Below are 26,821 nucleotides of genomic sequence, written 5' to 3'. Positions count from 1 at the left end.
ACGTGACATCTCTAAATCCCAACGTCTTAATACTGGGGTTCCAAAGGGCTCAGTGCTTGGACCACTACTTTTTTGCATTTAGATGACATACCTATGTTCTGTCATTTGGAAACATGGCGTTTTCTACAACTACTATGTGGATGACACACAACTCTATTTGTCATTCCAGCCTGATGATCCAATGGTTTCAGCGTGCATCTCAGCATGCCTGAGTGATATTTTATTCTGTGTAAAGGATTACCATCTGCAACTGAACCTTGCAAAGACAGAACTGCTTGTAATCTCAGTTGACCCAAAGATACATCACAACATTTTCATTAAACTAGGTTCTTTGGCCATTACACCTTCCAGGATAGCCAGAAACCTGGGAGTGGTAATTGATGATCATCCTAGCTTCACAGATCATGTTGCCAGCAAAATGGGATTGCTGTCTGATATTTTCTACACAACGAAAGTTGAAAAAGTGCATAACTGTCAAGCTTATTTGTTTGTGTGTTAAGTTTCAAGTTTTGTGAGAACAGGTTGTAAGCTAGTATAGCAGATAAAAGTAGCTTTAGGTGGTTTAAGCAGCAACAACATAAACTAACGGCTTTTGTGAACCAAGCGCAACTTCCACATAGAATCAATAACAACAGAGTCCATTTAGAGTCATTTATTTCTGATAGCAAGCAAAATAAATGACAAATAAATTACCTTTATTCAGATAATGCTTATAAACTACTACACTGAGCTTATGTTGTCGTGTAAAATGAATGCATGCAGTGTTAGCTAATTCTTGCCTTGCTGCCAAACTTGCCAAACTGGTATCTCCCCTCGTTAGCAAACAAAACTTTTTATGGTATTTGTTTCCGAGATAAGTTTAGCCACTAGCCAGACCGATAAGTAAACACTGGCTGATAGTGAACCAACTCTGCGTTCAGACCGCCACCGGCGAGAGCATCAAAGTAGCTTGGAAGTCATTAATTTTCAATGAGAGCTGGCGGCATGCTTTAGCTCAGGCGCGTCAATGCTGCAATGTGCTTGCGTCCAATAAAACCGTCTATATCAGTGTGATTCAATTTTCTGCTTTGTGTAAAACAAAAACATTTTAAAAAATCTAAATACTGTAAGTTCTCTGCCTATATTTAAAAATGTCTCCAATGCTTTTTAAATGAGCGAGGTGCTGTAGAATAGCAAATAATAGCAATTAGCACGCAGTGTCACTACATTGATTAATGCAGATATTGTGAATTTACTCTTTTGTCCATTTATGTATTTACTTTAAGCCAGTGTAAATACAGGTCCAGTCCATCTACAGAACATAATGATTGATTTTGCACTTTTAATTTTCATGTTTAATTCTTATTGTCTTATAGATGTATTCAATCCGGTGTTTCTTAGTTTCATGTGTGTAATGAAGCAGGATTTTAATCTCAGTAACTTCCCTGCAGGTAAATGTAAAACACTTCTGTTAGCTGGTGAAGTCTTTATCATCAAGCAATAATATATGATATAAAATGGGCTTTTCAACAGCATTGACCTCTCACGAACAAAGGTAACATGGGCTTATTTGTCAATAACAATATTTTGCTATTCAAAATGTATGCAGGGTCTTCAGGGTGGGTCATGTTAACACCTATATGCTGCATCCAAAAATGATCCACCAAAGCATCATTAAAAGTAGGAAACAAAGTTACATGCAAGTAGATTGACAGACTGATGCAATACTTGCTCTTGATTCAGGTCACTGTCTTGTGTGATCATGTCAAACATGTTCAGTTACCCGACAGCAATTTATGCACATAAAATAATTCATTATGTTCATTAAATTCAACATTAAAATCAGTTTTCTCTAATTGGGACATCTGTCCTAAAAAACTAATCAAGCTGAAAAAACATATTTATGGAATTGTATCGTTGTGCCTGAGTACTACTGTGTGCATGTTTTTATTTGCTTGTTTGTTCTGTACTGCAGATTCTGACGTATTTAAGACTAAAAACCTGAGTACTTGTTTTTTATTAGTTTAATTAATTATTACAATGAAATGAATTTATAAAAAGTATAGAAATTTACACATGTAGCCTATAATTTGTATGTTTGGCCTGCAGTTTTTATAAACCAGCTGGGCACCCTGATAGGTTTATTAGTTTTATTAGAAACCACCTTAGCATACTCTGACAAAATTAGCCTTTTTTAAAACATTCTTCAGGTTTTAATGTAATATCTTGTATTGAACCCCATTGACCAGTTCTTGAGAGAACAATGCCAGTAAATCCAGAACTGTAACTATTATTGTAATGAACAAGACCAGCAGTTATGCTGGTTTAAATATTTTGGATAGATTTAGGATCAGTTTAACTGACGTTCGAAACCAGGGGTAAAATATAGCATAGATTAGAGGATTTAGACCTGAATTAATATACAACATCCATAACATAAAATAAGCTGTAGCAGAAGTAATTTTCGTATTTGGTGTTAGAGATAAAATAAAATAGGGAATCCAGCAAAACAGATAAACCGTCACAATGATTCCTAATGTCAGAGCGGCTTTGCTCTCAGATTTCCTCCTTACTGACCCTTCTGTTAGATTTTTTCCACTCCTCATCAGAGAGTTTATAACTTTCACTTGATGATGTGCGACACAGAAGATTTTCAAATATAAAGTTATAATGAGGGAACAAGGAAACAGGAAAGGCAGGAATAGATCAGCGATTGACAAGGCAAAAGTAAGCATCGCTATACATTCCTCATAACATGTGTTATGTTTTTGTGAGATACTTATAATTGCAATATTATAAGTTGAAGAGAAAAACCAGCAAACACAGATACTAATTATTGTTCTAGTCTTTGTTATTTTCTGTGGGTACAGCAGGGGGTGACAAACGGCCACATAACGGTCAACAGCTATTAAAACTAAATTACTCAGAGATGCAGAGAAAAGCATCCCTGTCATTATTATAAACAGTATACAGAAAGTGTCTCCAAAGTACCAACATGTTTCAATCAACTTAATTGCCTCCAAGGGCATGACAATAAGTCCTACAAGCAGGTCAGCCACAGCCAGAGAGAGAATGAGCATGTTGGTTGGAGTGTGAAGCTTCTTGAAGTGAGAGATGGAGATGATCACCAGCAGATTCATAAACACAGTCCATACTGACAGCAATGAAAAAAACACATACATGATATTGTATTCATGTGTGGAGCGTTTTGTCTTGATGCATGATGAGTTAATGGCAGGAAAGCAGTATTGAGTCTCATGATCTTCTGTCTCATAGGCCATGAGTAAAGTCTCATTGTGTTAAGAGTTTGATCTGATCTCCTTACTGTTCTTTCATTTATAAAGTATCTGAATCAGACTGACGCAACCCATTCACCACCCACTCTGATGCTGCATAATGATTTAATCTTTTGATATTTTTGTAATGCGTTTCCTTTCCTGAAACAAGGTTAAAAAGTATATTTTTAAGGCTTAAGGTAAGTAAGTGACTTGTTGTTCATATGAAACATGTAGTTAAAGGAATAGTTTATCCAAAAATTAAAATGAGCCAATACTTTGCTAAGCTTTGCCATCCTATGTATATATGAGTTTCTTATGCCTTACACATTTAGGGCTCAATCTTACACCCGGCGCAATGTAGCGCAATGCGCGACGCAAGTGTCATTTGCTAGTTTCCACCCTGCACAATTATAATTTTCACGTAGCGCAGCGTTGTTTAAAGAGCAAATGCATTTGCGCCCCCTTTTGCGCCCATGGGCGTTCTGGTCTGAAAACGAGGTGTGTTCAGGCGCATTGTTGGTGCGTTGCTATTTTGAGGCAACTAAAATAGACGACGGCATTGACCAACAAAAACCTGCTCTAAAGTCTAAAGTCAATGGCGCAATATGTTTTTTTGATATTTTAAGAGCGCAGTAGTAATATGCACCTATAAACGGGACGACAACGCGGCTTTGCTTAACACATACAAGAATGCGCAGCAGCACAAAAACGCTTTTAAATATAAAAGATTACAGGATTGAATGTAAAAGATTATTATCTTGGACATAAATGAGGACTTATTATGAGACGTTAGAAGGCGCAAAGAGCTGCTTTCACCTGTAGCCTGGTAAGAGAATAAATGATTTGCTTTAAACAAATGCATCTGTCTTTAAATGCTTCTTTAAATGCTACCTCACGGATCCACTGTACATGATGACTCTGTACCTGTGAATATGGTAAGATGAGAAACATCAACAAGTAATGCTTAAAAAATCTTGTGACGTTGTCCAAGTGCTGAAAGGAGAGCCGTTTGTAAATTCTTTATCTCCTGTTTGATACAAATAAAGTATGTTTAGAGTACAAATCTTTTCTTACATATTTTTAAATTATTTTTTGATGATATTGGATAGCCATACATTGAAAGAAACTAAAAGCCTGCTTTTTTACTTCCATGACTAAAAGAAAACGGGTTTTAAAGGTTTTAATCCAAAAAAACAACAATTTCAATACAAGTGAAAAACAACACAATTATTTAACATTAATCTTAAACTGGGGATCTTCTTTCTCCACTTAGTTTTTCAGTTTACAAAGTCCGTCATCTAAATAGAGATTAGACAGCGCCAGCGCAACAGGCTTTTAAAGGGGATGAGAGCTGAGACTCTCATTGGTTTATTGCACGTTACGCCCGAAATACTCCCATTTCTCATTAAAAAAATTCTACCAACCCTTTTCAACCATGCGCTTGGCCCACAAACCATTTTTCCCGTCGTTAAATTAGCAAAAGTGGATTCGGACACACCCATTTAGACGTTACGCTGTGCGCTTTAGACAGTGCGCTTAGATCATTAAAATAGGGCCCTTAGAGTTTTACTGAATATTCTTGGTTCTCTTTGTAAAGGCACTAAGTGGTGGTTGTGTGTTTGAAGCCAATGATTAGTGAAAGGAAGCCATAGACTCCAATAGTCTATTTTTGCAAGATGTAAACAACGCTGGTCCAGAAGCACTTCCTGTTTCAGTTTTTGAACACTGAACAAAATATTTATATTAATATTAGAACAAAATACAACCAACAGAAAATTTAGAACTGATCAAAATGTAAAATAAATGTGAACTAAAAAACTTAATTAACTAGCTTAATAAAACTAGTCAACATTTGAAATGGATCAAAAACATTCATCAAATTTGTCCTAAAACAAGAACGGTATTGGATATTGGTTTTAAGAAAACTTTTAGGAAAGGTTTTGATCCACTTCAAATGTTGACTAGTGTACTACAATGAACTAACTTGTGTAAAATAAATGCATGCAATTTTAGCAAATTCTTTGCCTGGCTGCCAGACTTATACACAAAGCATCCAGGCTTGGCATCTCCCCTCGTCTTTAGCAAACTAAAACATTTAATTTTCAGCAAAGTATTTGATTCCGAGATAAGTTTAGCCGGTAGCCAAACCGATAACTAAGCACAGGCTGATAGTTAACTATGGTTACAGGCTTGTCAACATGCATACGTCTAATGAAAATGTTGTTCATGTTCTGCTTTGTGTAAAACAAAACAAAACAAAATTTTTTAAATCTAAATAGTGTAAGTTTTCTGCATATATTTTAAAATGTCTCCAGTGCTTTTTAAATGATCTAGATAGGAGCCAGAATTCAATGACCCATTATTTCACATGCTTGCAGAGAATGGTTTACCAAACTTACTTACTAGGTTGATGGAAGCACTGGGAACTCAATTATAGCACTTAAACATGGAAAAAGTCAGATTTTCATGCTATGACCCCTTTAGAAATAGATTGTTTTGGATCATTTCATACAGCAGGAATAAAAAATACTTTAAGATAATTTATTTTATTGACAGCAGTATGACATTGCTTTCACTTGCCCCTGCTTTAGGCTAATTGTCTTGTAGATGTATTCAAATTTGTTTGTGAAATGTGCTACGGGTGTTTTACCGAACAAATCGTGAATCATCAAAAACTTTCATAATACAATTTATTTTTAATGTATGCAAAAACGTAAGAACAACTTAGACCACATGTAACCAATAATCATAAACAAGGAAAAAAATTAACACAGATATATATTATTGGGTTCTTTTTCCTTGTTGGGCACCCTGATGGGTTAATTAGTTTTATGAAAAAACACTTTTCCTTTTTTTATACATATAGTTTTTGATGTAATATCTTGTGTTATAACCCATTAACCAGTTCATGAGAGAACAATGTCAATAAATCCAAAATCGTAATTATTATTATAATAAACAAGACCAATAGCAGTTATGCCGTCTTAAATATTTTGGATAGATTTAGGATGTGTTTAACTGACGTTCTAAACCAGGGGTAAAATATAGCATAGATGAGAGGATTCAGACCTGAATTAATATACAACATCCATAACAAAATATAGGCTGTAGCAGAAGTCATGCTTGTGTTTGGTGTTAGGGTTAAGCTGTAATAGGGAATCCAGGAAAAAAGATAAACCGTTACAATGATTCCTAATGTCAGAGCGGCTTTGCTCTCAGATTTCCTCCTCACTGAACCTTCTGTTAGATGTTTTCCACTCCTCATCAGAGAGTTTATAACTTTCACTTGTTGATGTGCGACATAAAAGATTCTCAAATATAAAGTTATAATGAAGGTACAAGGAAACAGTAAAGACAGAAACATGTCAGCGGTTGTCCAGGCAAAAGTAATGATAATTACACATTCTCCATAACATGTGTATTTTCTGTGTGAGATACTCATACCAATTGCAATGTTATACACTGAAGAGTATAACCAGGAAACACAGATAATAATTATTGTTCTAGTCATTGTTATTTTCTGTGGGTACAGCAGAGGTTGACACACAGCCACATAACGGTCCACAGCTATAAAAACTAAATTACTCAGAGATGCAGAACAAAGCAGCCCTGTCATTATTATAAACAGTCTACAGAAAGTGTCTCCAAAGTACCAACATGTTTCAATCAACTTAATCGCTTCTAAGGGCATGACAATAAGTCCTACGAGCAGGTCGGCCACAGACAGAGAGAGAATGGACATGTAGGTTGGAGTATGAAGCTTCTTGAATTGACAGATGGAGATGATAACCAGAAGATTCATAAACACAGTCCATACTGACAGCACTGAAAAAAAACACATACATGATATTGTATTCATTTGTGGAGCGTTTTGTCTTGATGCATGATGAGTTGATGGCAGGAAAGCAGTATTGAGTCTCATGACCTTCTGTCTCATAGTCCATGAGCAAAGTCTCATCCTGATAGGAGTTTGATCTGATCTTCTTACTGTTCTTTAATTTATATTTTGTCTAGATCAGACTGACACAACCCATTTACCACCCACTCTGATGCTGCATAATGATGATATCATCTTGTGATGTTTCTGTAATGTAATAATTTAAATACACTATAGGGCAGTTTCCCAGACAGGGCTTATCCTAGTTCCAGACTAAAATGCTTGTTTGAGCTGCCTTACTTTAAATCTAAATCTGGATGTGATATTTTTGTGAAATTTTTGGGTTCTGCTTTTATAACATCATATGTCATTTTTGTGTTGAAATAAAACACAAGTTGTGTTAAAAGTAGCCTATCACAAAATGTGTTGTTCCAATAATAAGATGTGTATATTCTGGGACAAAGCATTCAGCGTATTGTCCCTAAACTAGTTGTGCGTAGTTGTGTTACAGTCAGGGGCCCAAGCAACGGGAAGAAAATTAAATGTAAGAAATCGAAATAATGATACAGTATAATTGTTCAAGAGCAAATAACCCAGTGCCAAATCGAGCTGACAATGGGTGGCAGTAGTCATCATAGTTTTAAATGAGTAAGAAAAGCAGTGGCACAGTGCATTTAATAGAAGTCCACTACTTTTCTTCATCTATCCTGAATTTGTAAATGTCCTGTAAACGACGCGAATCAGTGCATCCCTAAAAGACATAGAGTAATAATTACAGTATTGTAAGTAATCATTTGTACTGTGTATGTTTTGAACGCAACCATCCGCGCTTATCCATGGTTGAATATGCTTTAGAGGCTGCGCGGACACAGACTGCCGCAGAAAGTTTGTTGAATTCTGATGCCATTCTTACCTCTGCATATTATGTGCAGTGGATGTTGGCACACATCGCCAACAGACAGACAGGTAGGCAGGCGCTCCTCACACAGGTCGTATTCCAGCATTTCTTTTTTACTTGTGTGGAGGTGTGTGGAGATCAAATGACTAAACTACCAGTGCTTCAACTTTACAGCTAATTAACCAAAAGACAACTACAGTTCACTGAATCTACAAAACTACAGTTTTCTAAACTTTAGATAAGGCAAAAGTAACAGATTTTAGTTTAACATCTAAGACTTTTTGTAACAATTTCAGTTGCTGTATTTTTGTCGATCATTCTGTAGTTTTTTCAGACTTCCTAAAGGAGGCAGAGCGGTTTGTGTAAACTCTAAGAGCTCTTTTTTTTTGGTTTATTTGCACAGAGAACAAAAATATATACAATATAAACAAAATACAATCCATATATTGTGCAGGGAGAGGCAAAAAACCCAAAGGGCTTATTTAAAGCCTCCACCTAAACAAAACAACAACAAAACTAAACAAAATATAAAATTAAAAAAAGAAAATAATAATTATAAACTTCAAAACTATATAGAGCTCTGACAGGCAAGAGCAGGGTGGCTGTTCGTGGTCCGCCGAGAGGAGAGCGAGCAGGAAAACCACTTGGCCCCTGAATGGTGTCGCTTTGCTGTCATTAGGGCCGGATTCCAAACATGAAGGGAAAATCGAAGGTCGTCTCGTCAACAGCAGACCCAACAGAATGAATAGGGATGGTGCTGCCATGACATCCAGCATCCTTCGAAATAGTTTCAGGGAAACTAAACGCTTAAAGGGTGCAGGGGAAAACGCTTCCAGAAGCATGTATCTGCTGCACAGGGCTCTTTCCATGGCAAGCAAAGGCTTCATCTTTCAGAGCAGTGATGTTATCACGTTAAAGAAGAAAAAAGGTACTCTATGGCATTCGACCCAGACTTATATACGGCATAGTCCCTCCCCATTTTGGAGGGCTCATTTGTCTGTAATTTTGTCTGTAAAAAAACAAGACCAAGGGTTTTTTTAAAAACAAAAAGGGGATTCCGGTCTGATCTTTTCTACATAATGAAAGTGGGAAAAGTGCATAACTGTCAAGCATATTTTTGTGTGTGTTAAGTTTTGTGAGAACAGACTGTAAGCTAATATAGCGGATGTGCAAAAAGTGGATAAAACTAGCAGTGTTGTTTTCGTCAAAGATGACGATAACGAAATGATTTCGTTGACGCACCTATTTTTGTTTTCCCATGGCAACAGGGGCATGGCTGCTCTTGTGTGAAGTAAATGCAACATTTTTCAACTTTCTGCCAAGGTATATGTGCTACGAAAATGCAGGGATTATAACATCATGCAAGTCCTGCATATTTTGGTCATGAAAATCTGCAAGTGTCTTTTGCTAGTTTCCACCCTGCGCAATTATAATGTTCACATTTAGTGCCACGTTGTTTAAATAGCAAATGCATTTGCGCCCCCTTTTGTGCCCATGGGCGTTCTGGTCTGAAAACGAGATGTGTTCGGGCGCGTTGCTATTTTGAGGCAACTAAAATAGACTACGCCATTGACCAACAAAAACCTGGTCTAAAGTCAATGGCACAATATGTTTTTTTGTTATTTAAAGAGCGCATTAGTAATATGCGCCTAAAAACGGGACGACAACACGGGTTTGCTTATCACACACATGAATGCGCAGCAGCACAAAAACGTTTTTAAATATTAGATAAAAGGATTGAATGTAAAAGATTATTATTGAGTCTCTTGGACATAAATGAGGACTAATTATGAGATGTTAGAAGGCGCAAAGAGCTGCTTCAACTGTAGCCTGGTAATAAATAAATGCTTTGCTTTAAACAAATGCATCTGTTTTTAAATGGATTTACGGATTTATTGTATATGCTGACTCTATACTTGTGGATATGGTGAGACGAGAAAATTTTTTAAAGCAACACCAAAGAGTTTTTTTTACCTTAAAATAACGTTTCCAAAAAGTTTCAGTGGTTCATCCATTCAAAACAGGGTGAACGGCACTTTCACATTCGCTTTGCAGCCCTGTATCGGCCAAAACCGCACTAAAGAAGTTTCCAACCGTCGGGTAGTGGTCCTGTAGTTCAAGTAAAAACTACAAAAACTTGCTTTATGGCAGACCTACAATCCAATCAGAGCCAGCTATGCTGCAGTATTTACGACAATAGTAATGAACAATTACGCTTCTAACCTGTAGGGGGAGCAAAGAGCAATAAGTCTTTAGTGTTGCTTTAAGCAATGCTTGAAAAAAACTTGTGGTGCTGTCCAAGTGCTGAAACGTGCAGAGAGCAATACAAGTGAAAAACAACAAAATTATTTAACATTAATCTTAAACTGGGGATCTTCTTCCTCCGCTTAGTTTTTCAGTTTACAAAGTCCGTCATCTAAATAGGGATTAGACATAGCGCCAGCGCAACATGCTTTTAAAGGGGATGAGAGCTGAGACTCTCATTGGTTTATTACATGTTACGCCCAAAAAAACTCCCATTATTCATAAAAAAAAACAGGGCCAATGCTTTTTGACCATGCGCTCGGCGCACAAACCATTTTTCCCGTCGTTAATTAGCAAAAGTAAATTCGGACACACCCATTTAGACGTTGCGCTGTGCGCTTTAGACAATGCCCTTAGATCGTTAAAATAGGGCCCTTTATCTTACAAGCTTATCTTATTCAGGCCAATCACAATGTACAGATTAGCAATCTGGAGCTACAAAAATGTACGGTATGTGGAAACTAATGTGTTTTTTAACCATAAACCATGCAAACACATTGTATTATACCAAAAACACCAACTAGCATTGTTTTTAGCAATGAAATAGGTGCTCTTTAATTTGGCGCAATGAAAGCATCTATATCAGCATGTTCTGATTTTTTCCACCGTGATTCATTTTCTGCTTTATGTAAAACAAAATCATTTTTAAAATCTACATTTTTATTCTCTGCCAATATTTTAAAATGTCTCCAATGCTTTAAAATGGGCGAGGTGCTGTGGAAAAACATATAATAGAAATTAGCCTGTAGTGTCAGCTTTGGCCCCTACAGCATTGATTAATTTGTGCAGATATTGTGACTTTACTCTTTTGTGTATGGTTCTTATGTATTTATTTTAAGCCAGTGTAAATACAGGTCCAGTCCATGTTCTCCACATGAATCCATGATCCTTAAAGGTGTAGCGGAGGATTTTCTCGAATTTTAGAAAAGAACCGCCTTCTCCACTTTTTAAAAAAATGCAATTGCATAACACTCCTGATTGACAACTAGGAGGACCAATAGTCTTGATGATCCACCCGGAAAAAGAAAATCCTCTGCAAACCTTTGAGTGCCTTAACAATAGATTCTTTTTGGATAATTTCATTCAATAAAACTGCTGACTTTAAGACGATTTATTTTATTGACAGCAGTATGACATTGCTTTCATTTGCTCTGCTTTAGGCTTGCAAACTTTTCTGTGACCCATTCTAGAAAATAATGATTCATTTTGTACTCCTGCTTTTCATGTTTAATTCTTATACAGTAGATGTATTTAATCTGGTATTAAATTAGTTACTTAGTGAGGGTAATGAAGCAGGATTTTGATCTCATTGCTTTCCTGACGGTACTTAGTACTCTTTTGTTAGCTGGTAAAGTCCTTACCATCAAGCAATAATATATCATATAAAATGGGCTTTTAAACAGAATTGGCCTCTCAGAAACAAAAGTATCATGGGCTGATTTGTAAATAATAATATTTTGTTATTCAAAATGTGTGCAGGGTCTTCAGGGAGGGTCATGATAACACCTGTATGCTGCATCCAACAATGATCAACCAAAGCATCATTAACAGTGAGTAACAAACTCACATGCAAGTAGATTGACAGACTGATGCAATAGTTGCTCTTGATGATGCAGGTTAGTGTCTTGTGTACTCATGTCAAACATGTTCAGTTGCCCAACAGTAATTTATGCACATAAAATAATTTATATTTTAAATTAAATTTAAAAATTAAATCAGTTTTGTCTTTTGGAACATCTGTCCTGAAATTTTTTTTTATAGAATAGTTTAATATTTAAGACTAAAAACCTGAACCATAATTATTATCATAATGAACAGTAGAAGTTATGCTGCCTTAAATATTTTGTATAGATTTAGGATGTGTTTAACTGACGTTCTAAACCAGGGGTAAAATATAGCATAGATGAGAGGATTCAGACCTGAATTAATATACATCATCCATAACATAAAATAGGCTGTAGCAGAAGTCATGCTTGTGTTTTGTGTTAGAGTTAAGATATAATAGGGAATCCAGCAAAACAGATAAACCGTCACAATGATTCCTAAAGTCAGAGCGGCTTTGCTCTCAGATTTCCTCCTCACTGAACCTTCTGTTAGATGTTTTCCACTCTTCATCAGAGAGTTTATAACTTTCACTTGCTGATGTGCGACATAAAAGATTCTCAAATATAAACTTATAATGACGGTACAAGGAAGCAGGAAAGACAGAAACAGATCAGCGATTGACCAGGCAAAAGTAATCATAATCGTACATTCTCCATAACATGTATATTTTCTATGTGAAATACTCATACCAATTGCAATGTTATACGCTGAAGAGGAAAACCAGCAAACACAGATAATAATTATTGTTCCAGTCATTGTAATTTTCTGTGGGTAAAGCAGAGGGTGCCACACAGCCACACAACGGTCAACAGCTATTAAAACTAAATTACTCAGAGATGCAGAGAAAAGCAGCCCTGTCATTATTATAAACAGTCTACAGAAAGTGTCTCCAAAGTACCAACATGTTTCAATCAATTTAATCGCTTCCAAGGGCATGCCAATAAGTCCTACGAGCAGGTCGGCCACAGCCAGAGAGAGAATGAGCATGTTGGTTGGAGTGTGAAGCTTCTTGAAGTGATAGATGGAGATGATAACCAGAAGATTTAGAAACACAGTCCATACTGACAGCACTGAAAAAAACACATACATGATATTGTATTCATGTGTGGAGCGTTTTGTCTTGATGCATGATGAGTTAATGGCAGGAAAGCAGTATTGAGTCTCATGATCTTCTGTCTCATAGTCCATGAGTAAAGTCTCCTCCTGTTAAGGGTTTGATCTGATCTCCTTACTGTTCTTTCATATATATTATGTCTAGATCAGACAGTCCAACCCATTTACCACCCACTCTGCTGCATAAGGATATCATGTCATGTTTCTTTAATGTAACGTGACTTGTTCATATGAAACATATAGTTAAAGGACTATGTTCAACACCAAAATTAAAATGCCATACTATAGGTACTTGTATATGTCTGTCTTTTTCTGGCTTTTTTATTGTGCCTAAATTTAGAGTTTTATTAAATAATATCATGGCTCTTCCTAGCTTTGTAAAGGCACTAAATAGTAGTTGTGTGTTTGAAGCCCATAATCATAAGCACAAGGAATCCATAATACTCCATTAGGTTAATATATATCTTCTGTAGCAAAACATAGGCTGGGGAGAGAAAGTGATTTTTATTTCAAGTGTATTTTGCAAATGATAAGTCACTTTTGATTGTACCCACTTCTAGATCTATGGCAGCATTGTTTTTTACAACTTATTTTTTTCTAAAATGAGAAACATTGATGATGTATGCAGCCGAAAAATGTGACCTACAAAGTTGTCAATGTTAAAATTCTTTATACCACGGGACAGTTGAATGCTTTATTCTGATTGAGAAATGATCTACGGAAGTAGATAATTTTTCTGTAAAACACCCATTATAAGTAAACAGGCCGGAAGTTAACTTTGGGTTCCCCGAAACGTCACTGCTGCAATGTGCCATAAAACCGTCTTTGTCAGGGCATTCAGATTTATTTCCATCGTGATTCATTTTATAAATACAGGTCCAGTCCATGCTCTGCAAATTAATGCATGTTCCATACAATTTGTACAATCCGCCGCTAGAGGGCACACAATCAAAATAATAACAATGACGTAGATTAATGATGCTCTGAAGCAGCATGGAATTATGGGATTTGTTGTCTTTAACTTTTTTTTATAAATGTTGCGTTTGATGACATCGTTTTATTTCATTATGTAAGGTTTCATGTTATTGTCACAGGTGGGAGCGGACCGCCCCTGTCGCGGGTCACGCTCCTCCTTCTGTTTCCACCCCGAGGAGGTCCCAAAACACCCCCAATGACCAGACAGACAAAGGAAATAAAATGTAACAGTTTTTATTAAATATTAAAAACAAGCATAGGGGGATTTAAATACTTAAAATAATTTCCAGTCCTTTGGCCTTTGTCCTTTGGGCTCACACACAGGGGAGGGACATTCGGGTCTGGATACCGGTAAGTACACTGGGCTCATAGCTTTTAGCTTTGGGTGAACAAGGATGCATACAGGTGAGTACACTGGGCTTCTAGCTTTGGGAGTACAGGGATGCATTCAGATGGGTACAGTGGGCTTTTAGCTTTGGGGGGTACAGGGGTGCATACAGGTAAGTGAATGAGCAGGAGTACAAACTGGCATAGGCTGGTACTCTCCACAGCCACGTCGCGACCACCAGGCGGGAAGGAGATTAACAGGTCTCGGTCGTGTATATATATAAGGCGGCCGTCCAACGCCACCACTCCGCTCTTCTGACACAGGGCTCTTTCCTCAGCCTAAGAGGTGATCACTGACAACACTGACAACAGCAAAACACTACAATTGTCCAAGTGTACACATGTCAAAAGACTCACCCACAGCACTCCACTCACTCACAGTGATATAGGGTCAGGGTCACAACATTTGGCTGGGTTTGTAGTCCTGAATAGTCAAATGACTGGGGCAGAGGACAACCAGATGTAAACGTCGAGGCCACGATCTTTGAGCTCCTCCTTCTTCTCAGCCGGTTCCAGCACGCCCACAGATCCTCAACATGAACGGGGCGGCCCACACACTTCTCAATAAACAGAGATAAAATGAGGGTAACAGTATTAGCAATTATGCAAATAGCAAGGCAACAACAGGACGACTTCCACGTAACACACTGTCCCTTTAACTCCTAAGTACTTTGTTGCTTCCATTGCTAATTTCTCCCCTTAGATCAGTTTTCCTGTGTGCTTCTGACGTACACGATCTCTTCAAAATACACAGCCACAGCAGTTATAATTACTTCAAAATGAATGATTGATCACTTAGCTTCATCTCTTTTCAGCCCAATTCTCCGTCTTGATTTCGCCCAGCCTGCAAATCCACATGGGAACGTATCTCCATATGCACCAGAAACCTCCGCCCCACTCACAGCGCCTGCCGAACAAACTCAGACTCGTCTCTTCAGTCCCTGTACTCTCTCCGCGAACGCCGGATCAACGTGGCTTTTCGACTCCTTCTTTGAAGGTTACTATTCATCCGCCAGTGGCTCCTTTTATCCAGACGCTCGTCTTTGCTCTTGGTTTTGGTTTCGGTTCCCGGCTTCCCCTCACCCGTCCCCCTCTTACAGCAACACAGAAGGCTCCCAAAGCGAACTCGCCGAACAGTACGCCCTTTCCGGTTGCTTTGACGTCATATTTATGAGCCTCCTCTTCCCTACGATGTTCAATCGCTGATCGCCACACTCACTAAGCACACCTGATCTCCATAGCGCTTGATTTGTTTTGCCTGGAGTTGGCCGGAATCGGCCTGGTGTTGCATTAAAATCCATCTGGGCTTAACGATCGTCGCCCTTTTCATTCCGCTGGTAAAAGTCACTCCGTGACATCATGTTCAAAATTAAATTGTTAGTAATAGATGTTGCAGTATTTGTCTAATTTGATGGTGTGTTAACACAGCACAGAATTAAATGTTCCATAAACAAGCCAGTAGCCCGACAGATGCTATACAATAAAGCATACTTCCGCAATTGTCCATGACACTGTTGTCATGTGGTTTATACACCAGTAAAGGCGGTAACAAATGCTAACGTGGATATTAACATCATTGACAGGAGACTGCACTGCCCTGTGTCTCTGTTTAGAATGGCAATTTTCTTACAATTTACAAGTAGTTGAAAACATTAGAGATTGTAAGTAATGAGCTAGACAAAATATATAACACTGGCCTAGTGGTTTTTGGATATTTTACTGCAAAAAAATCTTACAAATTTTACCTTTAAGTGCCTTCAAAACATATTCATTTAGATCATTTCATACAGCAGGAATAAAAACAGCTGACTTTAAGACAATTTGTTTTATTTACAGAAGTATGACATTGCTTTCATTTGCCCCTGATTTAGGCTTGCAAACTTTTCTGTCTCCCATTCTACAACATAATGATTCATTTTGTACTTTTAATTTTCATGTTTAATTCTTATTGTCTTATACAGAATCTGAAATGAATCAAAATTAATTTATTTTGTGCTTGTAATGAAGCAGGATTTTCAGTAATTCCCTGAGGGTAAACTTAGAAGTTTTCTGTTAGCTGGTGAAGTCTTTACCATCAAGTCATTACATACCATATAAAATTAGCTTTTGAACAGCATTTGCCTTTCAGAAACAAAATGGGCTCATTTGTCAATAACAGTGTTTTGCTATTCAAAATGTGTGCAGGGGCTTAATGGTGGGTTATGTAAACACCTACTGTATATGCTGCATGCATGGGGGGGGGGTTATTAGTTTGGGAAATTAATCTAATGAAGTGAAATCTAAGACCACACCCAACTCTAAATTGTAAGAATTTATATCTTTGGTTTCATGGTAATGCTTTACATGGAGGTTTGAAATTAATATTAACTAATAAAGGATCTATGAGTGTAGTTCAGTATTAGGTTCCGTTTAACATAACATAGTTGTGTGTATAGTATAATTTACATAGTTAAAAACCTCTTAACCTTAGAAACCTCAAAGATCTGATTCTTGTTGTTGACAGGGGACTGCACTGCCCTGTGTGTCTGTTTAGAATGGCAATTTTCTCACAATTACAAGTATTGTAAACATAAGAGATATTGTAAAATCTGTATTAAATATTGTAAAATCTCTATTACAATCTGCAGTTATTGTTGTTTACTAATTTAATGTAAAAGATTTTACTTAATGAAATAAACATCATTAGAGGGGTAATTAGAGAAGTGTTTGTATTTGACCTTTTAGTGACCATAATGTCCATATCTGTCAAATTAAATATGACCCTCAGTTGCAGTCACTGAGAAAAATCTCATGCATGGTCATCATGAAAGCACATCACTTATTATGTTTACTTATTATCACTTATTATGTTTACTTCAAATTTCTTAAGAGAGGAGTAATGTTTATTCCATTTTTATTCCCATTTTTTAAAAACACGACAGAGGCCTACTGCTTTAAATACAGATGATTTATTTAATAAATAATTGCATTTACATTCTGTAAAAAAATTAATTTGATTGTTATTTAATGTAATATTTATTTTGTATGCCCTTTTTAGTCTGTCCGCCCCTGAGAAGGTCTGTGCACCCCACTGCACCGGGCACCCTGATTTTTTAGTTTTATGGCAAACCACTATATTAAAATCTGCAAAATGTGGCCTCTTTTATAAACATATTCTCAGTTTTTGATGTAATATCTTTTGTTGAACCCCATTGAGCAATTCTTAAAAACTGTTTAAATCCAGAACAGTAGTTATTATTATAATGAACAAGACCAGGAGAAGTTAAGATGGCTTAAATAGTTTGGATACATTTAGGATGTGTTTAACTGACGTTCTAAACCAGGGGTAAAATATAGCATAGATGAGAGGATTCAGAGCTGAACTAATATACACCATCCATAAAGTAAAATAGGCTATAGCAGAAGTCATTCTTGTGGTTGGTGTTAGAGATAAGCTGTAAAAGGGAATCCAGCAAAACAGATAAACCATCACAATGATTCCTAATGTCAGAGCGGCTTTGCTCTCAGATTTCCTCCTCACTGAACCTTCTGTTAGATGTTTTCCACTCCTCATCAGAGAGTTTATAATTTTCACTTGATTATGTGCAACATAGAAGATTCTCAAATATAAAGTTATAATGACGGTACAAGGAAGCAGGAAAGACAGGAACAGGTCAATGATTGTCCAGGCAAAAGTAATGATAAATCTACATTCTCCATAACATGTGTAGTTTCTTTGTGAGGAACTTATATCACCTAAAATGTTACAAACTGAAGAGAAAAACCAGGAAACACAGATAATAATTATTGTTCTAGTCATTGTTATTTTCTGTGGGTACAGCAGAGGGTGACACACAGCCACATAACGGTCAACAGCTATTAAAACTAAATTACTCAGAGATGCTGAGAAAAGCAGCCCCATGATTACTGAAAACACTCTACAGATATTCTCTCCAAAGTACCAACATGTTTCAATCAACCTAATTCCCTCCAGGGGCATGACAATAAGTCCTATGAGCAGGTCTGCCGCAGCCAGTGAGAGAATGAGCATGTTTGTTGGAGTCTGAAGCTTCTTGACGTGACAGATGGAGATGATCACCAGCAGATTCAGAAACACAGTCCATACTGACAGCACTGAAAAAAAACACATTCATGATATTGTATTCATGTGTGGAGCGTTTTGTTTTGATGCATGATGAGTTAATGGCAGGAAAGCAGTATTGAGTCTTTTGATCTTCTGTCTTATAGGCCATGAGTAAAATCTCCTCCTGTTAACAGTTTGATCTGATCTCCCTACGGTTCTCTCATTTATATTATGTCTAGATCAGACTGACTCAACCCATTCACCACCCACTCTGATGCAACATTGTTTTCAGTGGATGTAATTTTCTTTAACATTTCAATTTTTAGATGTTTGTAAATGAAGAGTTTGGTTCCAAAACGCGATAAACGCCATTTTTGAAAAAAAATGAGTTACTGCCAAAATCAGTATTATATCAGGTCAGTAGTTAAAAGTAAATTCTTAATTTTACGCAAAATCCAATATTCGCCGTGTTATTCTGTCATCTTTTCTCTCTTTTTTCCCAATATGCGATAAGCGCCACTCCCCCTTTTTTACAGAACACAATAAATCCTACAGCGCACCATTCACGCAATGTAAACAAACATGGCGGCGCGCTGAGTACATGGAGTCCTAGTTTTCCTCTTCTACTTTGTACTTCGTGATCAACAAACAAAACAAAATAATACTTTAATTGCATTCATAAACCTGTGGTGGTTTTCTGTGACGGGAAAGAAACGTACGCCATCAACATCTAATATTTTCCCTGAGAGGCACTCGGGAGACGGGTGCTTGTTCTCCCGACAGCATCAAGCTTCTCATGCTAACACATTGACCCCAGAGGATCTTATGAAAAACTTTACATTATTTTACTCAAAGTCAACGAAAATCGAGCAGGACCAAAACATTTTACAGATGATCGCTGTGAAAAACGTTAAGCGAGGACGTCAAGTATAACCGCAGAAATGACAGTGTTCTTAATATTACAAAGTAAGTGTTTTGATTAATGACTTTAATGTTTATATTTTTAATTAGTGTGTACAACTAGTCAATTAAATGAATATAACATGGCAAAGATGAATGCACATTTATATAGGCTATTGATTCAATAGATTTTTAACATTTTGAATAAAAACTTGTCATGGATTTATTGCATTTTGTTGAAAAAATAATCAGTTTTTATAATAAATCTTTGAAAATCAACTTATGGATTTGAATTTTTTATGTTTATATAACCTAAAGATGCTATGTGAAAGTTTGTAACAGAAAATAGTTGTTTTCATTTTGTCACTTTCTTGGTATAGAAAACACGTTTTTACCAAAATTTGTCAAAATGGATTTATTGCGTTTTGGAACCAAACTCTTCAAATATTGAGGCCAGATGCAAAACCCTGTAAGTGCATCTGACATATTTTCTTGTAAATGAGCAGTTGTTTTATCCCCTGATTAAGGACTCTTTCCCTGCCTTGCCCGTCCTTCTTGAACTTTCTTGTACATTCATGTTTGTTGTCTTTATTATTGCCCCTGACTTATTGTGTTGTATTTATCCTTGCCCCTGATTTGTTAAATGTATTGTGTCCTTGATCTTTCATTTTGTCTTGTCTTGTAGGTTTTGTGTGGGATGCCTTCTTATCATAGTTTTTGCTCTTCATGGCAGGATCATGACAGCCCCACGTGTTTTGTGTGGTAGCACATGGCCTTTGTTTGTGCTTCCTTGTCTCGTCTCCTGACCCCACCCCCACGTCTCCTTGTTAATTATCATATTGTTGCATTCATCCCTCATTATTTGCTCCCCTATTTAGTGACCGTGTGTTTGCTGTCCTGTGCTGTTTTTTTTTTGCTTCCATGGCCTGTCGTGTTGTCATGTTTCTTGAGTTTGTTTGTTATTTTGCCCCCTCGTTGGCTTTTATGTTATTGTCAATAAAGTTATGTGTCTGAAACGTCTGCAATTGGGTTCTATACCTCATGATTCCTGACAGTAACCCTCGTTCTCTGAAGGAAGGGAACGGAGACGTCACATTAATGACTGACGTATTGGGAACTCGGTTAGAGGGACCAATCCAATTCGAGTGTATCAAAAAAGGCTAATGAATGTTGTTATGCAGTATTTACATCTACTGACACGACCCTGCTGTGTGGACATAAATAGGCAGCAGAAAACTGCATCATTAGCTTTATTTGCTGAGGAGCCGAGCCTATGAAACCCAGCCGTCTCAGCAGTGGTACAGCCAGTCATGGTGACCTGATGCGATGTCTCCACTTAATTTAACAGTCAGAAGCTCTTTTAAAAACACTTAAAGTCAATTGGTCCCTCTAAGCGAGTTCCCAATATGCTTGTCGTCGAAATGACAGAGTGAAAAATAAATATGTACGTACGTACGTACATACATACATACATACATATATATACCTATTATGTAATTTACCCTTTATAGAATCAGCTATGTCTTGCTCTCTCCCAAGGTTATTTTTTCCCTCCTAGGACTTTTCCTGCAGGGTTTTTCGCCTAGGGTTTTTTTTTCAACCCCTGTGGCGTCTGCTGACATTGGCTTAACTTAGCCCTCTTTTATATACTTTACATTATAACTTTGCTCGTTAGTACGATTGATCTCAACCGCTGTATTCTGCTGCTTATGTTTATGGTTTTTCTGTGTTTCCTCGTGTATTTATCAATGTAAGCCTGCTTTGAAACAATTAAACAATTATGAAATGCACTATAAAAATATATTGAAAATTTGAAAAATATCTTCAGTTGTACTTTTTTATTTTAGTATGTTTAATCCATGCATAATTTATTAGATTTGGTAGAAGCTATATTTTTCTCTTCTAGCTTTTTGTACACAATGAAAGTGGAAAACGTGCATAACAAGATTATTTGATTGTAACTTAAGAAGGTTTAGATGGTTCAGCAGCAACAACATAAACAAACAGCTTTTGTGGACCAAATGCAACTAAAATCAATAACAACAGAGTCCATTAGAGTAGTTTATTTCTGATAACAAGTAAAAAATGACAAGTATATTAGTAAATGAAAAGTAAATTACCTTCGTTCAAAATTCTTGCTTGGCTGCCAAACTTCTCCTCAAAGTGGTGATCCATGCTTGGGATCTCCCCTTGTCTTAAGCAAACCGAAACATTTTATTTTCAATAAAGGTATTTGTTTCCGAGATCAGTTTAGCCACTAGCCAGACCGATAGGTAAACACAGGCCGATAGGTTCTGTTAATAATTGTCTCCAATGCCTTTCAAATGGGTGAGGTCGATGCTGTAGAAGAGCAAATAATCGAAAGTGGTCTGTAGTCTCAGCAATAGCCACTACAGCATTAATTAATATAGGCAGTTATTGTGAATTTACTCGATTGTGAACGTTTCTTTACTTACAGGTATTTATGTGAATACAAGTCCAGTCTATGTTCTGCACATGAATGCATGATCCTTAAGTGCTTCAACAATAGATTATTTTGGATAATTTCATACAGCAGGAATAAAAAAGCGGACTTTATTTTACCGACAGCAGTATGGCATTGCTTTCATTTGCCTCTGGTTTAGGCTTGTAAACTTTTCTGTGTCCCATTCTAGAACATAATTGTCTAGAACTTATTGTCTTATACAGTAGATGTATTCAGTCTGGTGTTATATCAATGAGTCCTGTTAACACCTACAGTACTGTATATCCTGCATTCAAAGATGATCCATCAAAGTATCATTAAAAGTGGGAAACAAACTCACATCCAAATAGATTGACAGACTGATGCAACAGTTACCCAACAGTAGTTTATCCACACAAAATATTCATATTTTTAATTAAATTCAATATTAAAATAAGTGAAAAACATTTTTTATAGAATAGTAACTTTGAATGCTACTGTATGCATGTTTTTATTTGCTTGTTTGTTTTTTACTGCAGATTTTGATGTATTAAGACTAAAAACGTATGTTTTTTTATCAGTTTAATTAACTGTAACAAAGAAATTGGTAATAAACAGTACGTCTTCACATATGTCACCTATAATTTATATGTTTGGCCTACAGTTTCCATAAACCCTAATGGGTTCATTAGTATTGGCAAACCACTTTATTAGTCTCTACAAAATGTAGCCTTTTTTAAAACATATTATCAAATGTTGATGTAATATCTTGTGTAGAACTCCACTGACCAGTGAACAATGCCAGTACATCCAGAATCGAAATTATTATTATAATGAACAATAAGTTATACTGGTTTAAATATTTTGGATAGATTTAGGATGTGTTTAACTGATGTTCTAAACCAGGGGTAAAATATAGCATAGATGAGAGGATTTAGAGCTGAATTAATATATAACATCCATAACATAAAATAGGCTATAACAGAAGTCATGCTTGTGTTTGGTATTAGAGATAAAATAAAATAGGGAATCCAGCAAAACAGATAAACCATCACAATGATTCCTAATGTCAGAGCGGCTTTACTCTCAGATTTCCTCCTCACTGAACCTTCTGTTAGATGTTTTTCACTCCTCATCAGAGAGTTTATAACTTTCACTTGATGATGTGCGACATAGAAGATTCTCAAATATAAAGTTATAATGACGGTACAAGGAAGCAGGAAAGACAGGAACAGGTCAGTAATTGTCCAGGCAAAAGTAATAATAATCATACATTCTCCATAACATGTGTATTTTCTATGTGAAATATTTATACCAATTGCAATGGTATAAGCTGAAGAGAAAAACCAGAAAAGACAGATCATAAATATTGTTCTAGTCATTGTTATTTTCTGTGGGTACAGCAGAGGTTGACACACAGCCACATAACGGTCAACAGCTATAAAAACTAAATTACTCAGAGATGTAGAGAAAAGCAGCCCTGTGGTTGTTAAAAACACTGTACAGAAAGTGTCTCCAAAGTACCAACTTGTTTCAATCAACTTTATCGCCTCCAGGGGCATTGTAATAAGTCCTACGAGCAGGTCGGTTACAGCCAGAGAGAGAACGAGCATGTTGGTTGGAGTGTGAAGCTTCTTGAAGTGACAGATGGAGATGATCACCAGCAGATTCAGAAACACAGTCCATACTGACAACAATGAAAAAAACACATACATGATATTGTATTCACGCGTGGAGCGTTTTGTCTTGATGCATGATGAATTAATGGCAGGAAAGCAGTATTGAGTCTCATGATCTTTGGTCTCATCGGCCATAAGTAAAGTCTCATCCTGATAGGAGTTTGATCTGATTTCCTTACTGCTCTGTCATTTATACACTGTCAGGATCAGACTGACTCAACCCATTCACCACCCACTCTGAAGCTGCATAATGATTTTGTAGCGATTCAGCAGGGGTAAATGAAATTTCATTTAAAACACTATTGAACCTCCTACCGAAATACACTAAGGAAATCCCAGATTTAGCTCAAATGGGATAAAACATATAATAAACTATACCAATTTATAAGATTTTACCTGATTTAGCAGAATTAATAATAACAATGAAGTAATTCATCCATTCATCCAGCAAATATGCCCATAATTGTACATTAATTTCTAAGAAAATTAAATTCCGCGGCCTATAGAAAATAACTTTCTTACTGCTAATTCAAAGAAACAGGCTACATAAGAGCCAATCAGAAAATAGCACTATTGTATCTGGGTAAGATTTAACGCAGCAACCAATGAGAAAAAGCATATGCTGGAATTGTTCCCCATCATCCTCGTTCACTCACAGAGGAAACCACTGGAGCTCGGAGTATAACTTTGAGCACACAGTAAGTCATGATCTCCTTTTTTAATGTTACAACAAATTCACAACTACTTTGACACAAACAATGACAACTTAAAGGTATTTTCTTTTTCCGAGTGGATCATCAAGACTATTGGTCATCCTAGTACGTGCTCGTCCCTAGGTTCGCTTTCTGCATGTGCGCACTTTCAGGTGTATATGTGTGGTGAGCTACGGTTTCCGCAAATTTATTGAAGCTCGCGTTCTCATCGTGTTTTTTCATAATATCTGAGGATCGCAAGAGAAAAAGTGTCTATGATTTGTATAACAAAAAGAGAAAGGCCTCTAAAGAAAGAAACATGACGAAAGTGTTTTTGTGAGAATATTTCACACGCTGGCGTGCGCTAAAGCACAGGTTGGACCTTCCACTGATGCCTCAGTCGCAAAAATTCTACTGGACAAGTCAAGTTTGGCATGATATTTCGAGAAATCCATTGAAAAACAACTAAAAGTTGATGTAACAATGATTAGCGATGCTAACCCTGGCACAATAATATATAATATAAATGGGCCTTTTAACAGCATTGGCCTCTCAGAAACAAAGCTATCATGAGCTGATTTGTCAATAACAATATTTTGTTATTCAAAATGTGTGCAGGGTCTTCAGAGTGGGTCATGTTAACACCTGTATGCTGCATCCAACAATTATCCACCAAAGCATTGTTAAAAGTGGGAAACATGCAAGTAGATTGACAGACTGATGCAGTAGTTGCTTTTGATGATGCAGGTTAGTGTCTTGTGTACCCGTTATGCACATAAAATAATTCATTATGTTCATTAAATTCAACATTAAAATCAGTTTTCTGTCCTGAAAAACATTTTCAAATAATGGTATCTTTGTGCCTAAGCACTACTGTGTGCATGTTTTTATTTTCTTGTTTTTTCTGTACTGCATATTCTGATGTATTTAAGACTAAAAACCTGATTACTTATTTTTTTATAAGTTTAATTAATTGTAACAAATAAATTAGTAATTTGAACTGTATACTCCTTTACATATTTCACCTATAATATTATATGTTTGGCCTGCAGTTTCCATAAACCCGCTCGGCACCCTGATGGGTTTATTAGTTTTATGGCAAACCACTTCATTAATATCTGCAAAATTTAGCCTTTTTTAAAAACATATTCTCAGTTTTTGATGTAATATCTTGTGTTGAAACCCATTAACCAGTTTATGAGAGAACAATGCTAGTAAATACAGAACCTTAATTATTATTATAATGAACAAGACCAGTAGAATTTATGCTGGTTTAAATATTTTGGATAGATTTAGGATGTGTTTAACTGACGTTCTAAACCAGGGGTAAAATATAGCATAGATGACAGGATTCAGACCTGAATTAATATACAACATCCATAACATAAAATAGGCTGTAGCAGAAGTCATTTTTGTGTTTGGTGTTAGAGATAAAATAAAAAAGGGGATCCAGCAAAACAGATAAACCGTCACAATGATTCCTAATGTCAGAGCGGCTTTGCTCTCAGATTTCCTCCTCACTGAACCTTCTGTTAGATGTTTTCCACTCCTCATCAGAGAGTTTATAACTTTTACTTGCTGATGTGCGACATAGAAGATTCTCAAATATAAAGTTATAATGATGGTACAAGGAAACAGGAAAGACAGGAATAAATCAGCAATTGACCAGACAAATGTAAGCATAGCTATACATTCCCCATAACATGTGTTATTTCTATGTGAGATACTTATAATTGCAATGTTATAAACAGAAGAGAAAAACCACCAAACACAGACAGTAATTATTGTTCTAGTCGTTGTTATTTTCTGTGGGTACAGCAGAGGGTGACACACAGCCACATAACGGTCAACAGCTATTAAAACTAAATTACTCAGAGATGTAGAAAGCAGCAATCCCATGATTATTAAAAACAGTCTACAAATAGTGTCTCTAAAGTACCAACATGTTTCAATCAACTTAATCGCCTCCAAGGGCATGACAATAAGTCCTACGAGCAGGTCGGACACAGCCAGAGAGAGAATGAGCATGTTGGTTGGAGTGTGAAGCTTCTTGAAGTGAGAGATGGAGATGATCACCAGCAGATTCAGAAACACAGTCCATACTGACAGCAATGAAAAAAACACATACATGATATTGTATTCATGTGTGGAGCGTTTTGTTTTGATGCATGATGAGTTAATGGCAGGAAAGCAGTATTGAGTCTCAAGATCTTCTGTTTCATAGGCCATGAGTGAAGTCTCTACCTTTGATCTGATCTCCCTACTGTTCTCTCATTTATATTATGTCTAGATCAGACTGACCAGCCCATTCACCACCCACTCTGATGTTGCATAATGATATCATCTTTTGATATTTTAATAATGCATTAATATAAATACCTTTTTAAAAATGTAAAAACCTAGTTGTGTTACAGTTTGTTTCCTTTCCTGAAAGATGATTAAAAAGTATATTATTGAGGCTTAAGGTAAATAAGTGACTTGTTGTACATTTGAAACATAGTTAAAGAAATCGTTCACCCCAAAATTAAAATGAACCCATAATTTGCTCAACTTAATGCCTCAATGATGTATTTATTGAACACATAACACAGGCAGATGGGATAGATAATGGAGTAATGCAGATGATAA

The 26,821-nt window shown here is 36.5% G+C and overlaps 4 protein-coding genes and 1 pseudogene across 4 annotated transcripts; all 5 read right to left on the bottom strand.

Annotated features, from left to right (window-relative positions):
* Nucleotides 1–2,294: 2,294 nt before the first annotated feature.
* On the bottom strand, nt 2,295–3,315 carry LOC141369207 (trace amine-associated receptor 13c-like; annotated as a pseudogene).
* Nucleotides 3,316–12,160: 8,845 nt separating this feature from the next.
* Nucleotides 12,161–13,145, bottom strand: LOC141369206 (trace amine-associated receptor 13c-like). Its single transcript, XM_073874759.1, has one exon. The coding sequence runs from the start codon at nt 13,127–13,129 to the stop codon at nt 12,161–12,163; it is 969 nt and encodes a 322-aa protein (XP_073730860.1). The 5' UTR covers nt 13,130–13,145.
* Nucleotides 13,146–17,678: 4,533 nt separating this feature from the next.
* On the bottom strand, nt 17,679–18,648 carry LOC129446252 (trace amine-associated receptor 13c-like). The gene is made up of 2 exons (XM_073873726.1): nt 18,586–18,648; nt 17,679–18,473 (listed from the first exon to the last, which is right to left on the bottom strand). The coding sequence occupies exons 1-2, from the start codon at nt 18,646–18,648 to the stop codon at nt 17,679–17,681; spliced, it is 858 nt and encodes a 285-aa protein (XP_073729827.1).
* A 4,019-nt stretch (nt 18,649–22,667) lies between these two features.
* Nucleotides 22,668–23,636, bottom strand: LOC129446621 (trace amine-associated receptor 13c-like). Its single transcript, XM_073873725.1, has one exon. The coding sequence runs from the start codon at nt 23,634–23,636 to the stop codon at nt 22,668–22,670; it is 969 nt and encodes a 322-aa protein (XP_073729826.1).
* A 1,820-nt stretch (nt 23,637–25,456) lies between these two features.
* Nucleotides 25,457–26,422, bottom strand: LOC129446257 (trace amine-associated receptor 13c-like). The gene has a single exon (XM_055207208.2). It carries the CDS (start codon nt 26,420–26,422, stop codon nt 25,457–25,459), a length of 966 nt encoding a protein of 321 aa, XP_055063183.2.
* Between the last annotated feature and the right edge of the window lie 399 nt (nt 26,423–26,821).

This window comes from Misgurnus anguillicaudatus, chromosome 12 (genome assembly GCF_027580225.2).
Source record: "Misgurnus anguillicaudatus chromosome 12, ASM2758022v2, whole genome shotgun sequence".
In the NCBI taxonomy this organism is placed as follows: Eukaryota; Metazoa; Chordata; class Actinopteri; order Cypriniformes; family Cobitidae; genus Misgurnus; species Misgurnus anguillicaudatus.
The sequence above is the reverse complement of the archived record's forward strand: the minus strand, read 5'-3'. Positions and strand labels throughout refer to the sequence as shown.